Source organism: Cucurbita maxima, unplaced genomic scaffold (genome assembly GCF_002738345.1).
Source record: "Cucurbita maxima cultivar Rimu unplaced genomic scaffold, Cmax_1.0 Cma_Scf00008, whole genome shotgun sequence".
Lineage (NCBI taxonomy): Eukaryota > Viridiplantae > Streptophyta > Magnoliopsida > Cucurbitales > Cucurbitaceae > Cucurbita > Cucurbita maxima.
This window is the reverse complement of record NW_019272024.1, coordinates 2,905,896-2,912,806: the sequence shown is the minus strand read 5'-3', so window position 1 is coordinate 2,912,806 and position 6,911 is coordinate 2,905,896. Positions and strand designations below refer to the sequence as shown.

The 6,911-nt window shown below is 34.4% G+C and overlaps 1 protein-coding gene across 2 annotated transcripts in view; it reads right to left on the bottom strand.

Moving 5' to 3' along the window:
- Positions 1-6,824, bottom strand: part of LOC111483395 (multiple RNA-binding domain-containing protein 1-like) — a 9,608-nt gene extending 2,784 nt beyond the window's left edge. Inside the window, exons 1-11 of one of the 2 annotated variants that reach the window (XM_023129591.1) lie at positions 6,669-6,824; positions 5,848-5,933; positions 5,632-5,739; positions 5,373-5,487; positions 3,433-4,142; positions 3,177-3,308; positions 2,728-2,817; positions 2,484-2,607; positions 1,470-1,793; positions 1,128-1,192; positions 46-214 (exon numbers count right to left, since the gene is read on the bottom strand). In XM_023129591.1, coding sequence (XP_022985359.1) covers positions 46-214; positions 1,128-1,192; positions 1,470-1,793; positions 2,484-2,607; positions 2,728-2,817; positions 3,177-3,308; positions 3,433-4,142; positions 5,373-5,487; positions 5,632-5,739; positions 5,848-5,861 — 1,851 coding nt within the window. In that variant the 5' untranslated portion in view covers positions 5,862-5,933; positions 6,669-6,824. The remainder of the gene's footprint in view (positions 1-45; positions 215-1,127; positions 1,193-1,469; positions 1,794-2,483; positions 2,608-2,727; positions 2,818-3,176; positions 3,309-3,432; positions 4,143-5,372; positions 5,488-5,631; positions 5,740-5,847; positions 5,934-6,668) is intronic. The other variant, XM_023129592.1, reaches the window with a different exon arrangement.
- Between the last annotated feature and the right edge of the window lie 87 nt (positions 6,825-6,911).

Here is a 6,911-nt window from a genome sequence, read left to right as displayed (position 1 = left end):
GGGGGGGGGGGGGGGGGGACAAGAGAAAGGTTCATCAAAACAAACCTCAACCCTGTCAGGGTCAAAATCAACATCTGATATTCCGTCCACTGCCTGCTCCAATATCACCCTCCTAGCATCACCTTCACCAACTTTCTCGTCCTTCACATTGCCATCCATTGGATTTTGACTAAGAATATTGTCAGGAGCCCATTCCAAATATAACGGAGCGTCCCTAGTATAATGCCAAAATGAAAGAACCATTACTTTTAGGGGAAAAAACCCAACTATTTTTTTCAAATTTCCTTGGCAATATATGGGGTGGGAATTCAAACCTCTAGCCTTTTGATAAAAGATATAATACTTAAACCAATTGAGATATGCTCTTGTTGGCAAAAATAAATAAAATAATAACTCTCCCCACATGCTCACATCAATAATAAGAGAGGTAAAACTATATTTCAAATTTCAAAATAATTTGAAAACAATATAACCAAATACAATATTCTCAAAGTGAAGGCAAAGATTAAAGGTAGCACTAGCATTTGTGCATCAAGATTAAATTTCGCCAAACACTTGACTCAAATAAACTGCACAAGATAGCATTTCAATGCACAAGGCACACTCCATGTTGAATGCAACAAAGCTTTTGATCGAAGTGAAACACGGGACACTCAAAACAAATAAATAACAAAAGGTAAAACTAAAAACAGAGCAGTGGAATATTCAAGCATTAAAAATCAATGTTCAACAGATGAAAATGTTAATAGAAGGTAAAACTAAATTTAAAATACCACGCTATTCACTATCCATACTAACATAAAGTCATTGCTAACAAAGAGGCAGAAAATGAGTAATACACAACACCTTCCCCATCCATGTTACACAAAAAAAAAACTCTTACGGGATAAGACAAATTAAGAAATATCTTTTCTGGAAGATACACCAACTCATCGTTAATTATACTGCAACCACTCTATTTCCGTATAGTAGATAAAGATGTCATAATTCAAATAACTACAGTACTTTTAGCATGATAGTTATACTTCAACCTATGATGTCTGCATGGTAAAACGTAACTCCATTAAGCATATGCCACAAAGTACCAAAGTTGTTCTCAAACATATAAGAAAAGAGAATGAGCTCACTTGTAACGCTTGTATGCTAAACCTTTAAAAGCAGCACGGGCTCCAGATGGCTCAAGAAAAATAACCTGAATCCAGAATAAAGCAGAGCAAAGGTTAGACGACAATAGATGGAATTGAGTAAGTCCATAAAGTTTATCATAAACAGTTAAAAGATTTTATCTGCGCCACCAATACTGAATGGTGCTTTAATCAATCTAGCTGATAAAAGTCAATCTTGAATAAATTATAATTGGTGGGCGTAGATGAAACCATTTATTGTAAGATTAATCACGCAAGTGTTTAGACAAATTATCAAATCTATGATATATTAATTTATATATATATATATATAACAAGAATTACCAAAGCCAATATCTTTGTTGGTGGAAGAATGATCTTGTCCAGACTCCCAAATTTCCCAAACATATTTGCAAGTTCTCCTTCGGAAGAACCATAAGGCAAGTTTTTCACAAGGAGAATATGATTGCTCCTTTTGTGTCCATCAACTTTACCAGAAGCAAATTCCTCTAAAGATGCAACATTTACTCCAGCATTTGTGAGAGCCTTCTTTGTCTCTGCAACTACTTGAGTTTCACCCAAAGCAACTCGTACAGCAAGGTCATCAGACTCCCGGTCCAATAACTCACCCTTACTAACACCATATTTTCTAGCAATATTTTCAACAACCTACAGATAAAAGAAGACATCAAGGTACGTGACAACAAGCTCACAACAGAAATTTATTATTTACAAAAATGAGGGTGGTAGAAAACATTATTATATTTCATACATTGTTATCATTCTAACAGTGCCCTGAAACAGCTTTTGACAAAAAAAAATAATAATAATAATAATAATAAACACTTTTTCAAAAAGTACCTTTGAAAAAGTACTCATTTAAAGTGGGTTTAATACAGCATTTTGAGTGATTTTAGATTATTTAGATTATATTAAGTGTTATTTTAAAATCATAACAAATAAAAGCATTTTAAAAAATTGGATTAATTTTAAAACTCTGACTTTAAAGTGATTGACAGGAAATCTTCAAACTATGTAAGAACAAAAAAAAAAAAAAAAATTGTAAGTAATTGAATCAAATTTGAATGTAGTGCAACCAAATAAATTTTTAAGGATACAAAAAATAAAAAACATTTTTTAAAGATATTTTAAAAAAAAAAACTTAAAACTAAAAGTACAGTCAAACAGTCTTCTTTCTACAATGCTTAGAAAATGTCCCCTACTCTTATTTCACTCATGCAATGGCTTTTGTATGGACAGCAAACGACCAGTCACCATATTCATCTTGTACTTTTTCTTTTACGAAAAAATATATATATAAGCAAGTGGAAAAAAGTAATAGACTAGGTTATGTCATACTGTATCAGGGCGCATAAATAAACTATTCCATGCTCTTGTATTGCCACTAGCTTCAGACGCTTTTCTCTCTTCCTCTCTCTTTTTCTTGAAGGATTTTGACCTTTGGTTCTCTAAAATATTTTCCCTGTTGAGTGAGCAACATTCACCATTAAACATATTGATTAGAGTGGGGCGGAAAGAAAATAGCAATAGCATTCAAAATTGGGCAGTCCAGTCACAGAGAGCATACGCTAATGGAACTTACTCTGGTTTCTCGAATGTTTTCCTCAGTTGAGCGGGCATGACATGCAATAATCGCCCTTGGAAAATTGAACTGTCCAATTCTTCAAGTGCCCTTCAGTTAAAATATAATTGAAAATTTTTGTTAATAGGTCCAATCGTTTCAAGGATGTACAAGAAGTGACAACATAGAGAAGCATACTGCTGTTATTTTATTTGAAGTAAAAATCTGAAGTTCAAAAGAGAGCACGAAAGAAGAGGAAAATCGCTATAAAACCTTAATAATTTCAATCTTCAACTTTTTCCCATAGATCTCTAACATTAGACCAATCCAACAACCTAGAAGGAGGTTGGGTTTAACTATACATCCTCGACTTAGCCATTAAATCCACAAGAAATACAATATGTCAAGACAAACAAAGATAAATAGGAACAATGACTCGAGTAAAACATTTTCATTCACCAATCGGTTACCTTTTTGCAAATTCTGGATGACTGTAAAGGATATAAGCAATGCCTTTAGAACGTCTTGTATCTTTATCAACTACAAGATGTACCTCCGAGACAGTGCCAAATTTTCCGAAGTGCTCTTCTAACTCTTCTTCGCTGATGATAAAAGTTCAAAAAACATATTTTTAAAATCCCTCTATTTACAGCAAATTTGCATGAATAAAATTTAAACAAAAACAAAGAATTGGCACAGTTGAACAATTGCAGAAAAGATTATTACGTCGCTGCATATGGAAGATTACGAACAAAGAGTCTCCCATTCTCCAGCATTTCATCCTTCTTATCTTCCAGAATTGAAGAGGATTCCTCCATGTGGAGTAAATCTGCATCACAATGATTGGAATGGTCCTCTTCTTCGGCCTCTGTTTCTAGTGGTAACTTGGAATCTACCATCTGAACATCCTTCATCTCCAATTTTTTCTTTATGGGTTCATTCTCATTTTCAGCATCCTCATCAATATTATCGTCATCACTGGTCTGTGAGTCTGACCATTTCTTCGTTACCCTGCTGTTAAAATATTCCATATCCGAAATTTTATCATCATGGGCAGAGTTAGTATGCAATGAAGTTTTCATTTCCTCAGCTTTATCTCCATCAACATTCACCAACTTCAGTTTTTTTCCATCTATCTTTTTCATGTGACTTGGTTTCTCCTTTCCTTTTCCGTTTTGATCAGTTTCTGGAGCCATCAAAATGTCATTTGCCCACACTTTTGAATTAACCCGAGTTTGTGTCACTTGAAGAAACTCTTGGATTTTAGGGTCATCATCTTGAATACTCAATTTAAGGTCATCACCCTCTTCTTTAGACCCCAAAAAACTTACATTTTTGTCATATTCTACTTCCATCCCATCCTTAATGCCCTTCTTTTCTTTCGAATGTTTACTCCAAGGTCGGGGAATTTTTGGATCCCCAACTTTCCATGCACTCTGAGAAAAGAAAAGTAGGGTTTAGTAATAATCAAGTCAACATATGTATCTTCATATCCTGAGGGCTCAGGGAACTTTCTTCACTACCTATGCACTCTAATTGATTATCTTTACACAAGCAAAACAATTCAACCTTATCAAAGATATGATTCCAACTAAAGATCTCATACACAGAATACTTAGTCAACATACTTTGCAAAATGACCAGGCATTGCCATTGCAAAACAACTCCGATCAAAGAAAAGATATGAAACCTTCTTGTATAATCACTTTCTTTTCTCAAATTGAAACCGAAATAGACATCACTGAAAGATCAAAACAAAAGAGGAAGATAAGCCATCCTAGCCATCACAGGGCTTGAAAGGCAACCAATTGTCAAAAAGTAAAAAAGAAAAAAAAAAAGAAAAAAAAAAAGTTACACCAAATAGAAGCTAGGCATTTGATAAGGTCCCAAAGGTCTACGAAAACTAAAATTCTTTTCTTCAAAGATACTTCTATTCCTCTCCATCCAACAAATAGTAGTTTTTCCTATATGTAATCCAAATAACTAAAGTGATATAGTCTTCTCCTTAAACAAATGCCCACACAAATGCGAAATGACACTTCATTAGCAATAATTGTAGAAACAGGTAAACTAAGGTTTGATACATCCTAGAAGAATCAAAAGGTGTTAGGATTTAGGATTCAAATAAAAGACTGAATCACTAAACCCATGGAACCATTAACAAATCTAATGTGTTTGATATGAGATGCTTCTGAACTCTCATGATCCTAAACCCTTTAGTTTTCCACTATCCCTTAAATTCCACTAAGAGCATACCTTCATTACAATAACATTATAACTCCAACTAATACATATACTTTCCACCTCTTGTTTGAGCACTTGAAGCTAATGAATGAACAAACAGCCCGAAACATACATAATAATGTTCTCAAGAAGAATAGCAAGCATAATCAGAAGAAAGCAAAATAGGTTACATCCTGTAATTTCCGGAAAAAAATCACATCTTCCTTGTATTGTGTTTGAATAGTATTGTGATTAGTGCTAATCATCAATCATTTGATGTTTTGGTACTATATGGTTGGAGTGTAGAGTTCAAATTTTTATAGTAACAAAAGATCACAAGCAGAAAACTTCCCCGGACCAAAAGCAAAAATATGAAACATCACCAATAATGTAAAATAACAAGAAATAGAAAAACTGATACAAGGCCAAAGAGTACTACAGACCTCACAGGTGATCCTGTGAGTACTGAGAAAAGATTTGTTGAAGTAATGTATAGCTGCTTGAGCTTCATGTTCCGTGCGAAACCCAATGAAAGCAAATTGTCGGCTCTTCCCATCCCTTGAAAAAAAAAAATTAAGAAGAAAATAGCAACTGTAACCAAAATTTATGAAGTAAAATCCTTATGATATCCTGTAAGAATCAAAATGACACAACCAAAGGCAGAGACATTAAAACGAATCAAGAATGGGATATGAAAAATACTTGGTCCGCATAAGCTTAACATCTGTAATCTCTCCTTTTTCAGAGAACAAAGTACGAAGGCGATTGTCATCTATGAACTTGGGCAAATTCTTCACACATATCCTAGACCTGTTATGCAGAAAATTCTTAATCAAATTTCTTTTAGAAAATAACATACTTTTCCATTTTCCGGGGGGACATATGAAACTTAGCAAGCAAGGAAAAGAGTGAGCTCACGTGGAATCAACCATTGTAACTTTGAGGCAATCGGATCAATGAGGATTCTGAATACCCACGTGAAACTTACAGGATCTAGATGCAACCTGGATGAAATCATAAACAAAAGGCGTAAGTTGCTCAATGCCACTCATTAAGCTAGAAGGTAAAGAAACACACAGATCAGAACATAACCCAGACGTAATATCCTTGCTGTTAACAAGAAGATATTAGACATCAAAAGGCGTAACACAAATATTTCATCCAAAAGGTTTAAGGTATGTCTAATCTACCCTGAACAGTATCTAAGGCTTCTTAAATCAAGTAAATGAAATTCAAAGCATATATATACGGCTCTTATTTCTGGTTAATTTAAAGAATCAATGGTTATTCTATTGGTCAATCCAAGAGAGTTTCAAATTTATCAAAAGAAACACACACATTGTCTTCTCTCCAACTGCAGTCTACAAATATAAATATGGTTGATATTGGTCAATTAAAATAACTCCTACAACCTAGAAATTAAAAAGCGAATCAGATAGTGCGATAGACTACTTCGAATGATCCTCTGAAAAATAAAGTAGAAGGGAGATGCTGTAAAATTCATGATCGCGGAGAAAAGGCAACTTCCAGCTGAGCACAGCGATCAAAGCCTCAATTGCAGCAAATCAAAACGGCGGTACACCCACGCCCCCATAACCAAAAGGATTTTTTCTTCGTTGCCAGTCGTCTTTTCTTATTGACGATATATAAATTAAACAACTCCTCCATTCTTTCATTAGACCAGTCTTAATTTGTGTTTTCCAAGTGAGAAGAAAGACATATGCAGATCGGGGGAATACCAGTAACAACAACAGTGTAGAAATCGGCGCAGGACCGCTTGGAGGAGGCGGCGGCGGCGGCAGTGGCGACACCAAGTGATGAGGAGACGACGTGAAGAAGAAGAAGAAGAAGAAGAAGAAGAAGAAAGTGGCGCGAAGCATGGGATAGTGAGAGGAAGATTAAAAAGTTAGGTTTTTTTATTTTATTTTATTTTACAATGAAGGCCAAGTTTTTTTTTTTTTTTTTTTTTTTTTTTTTAAAAA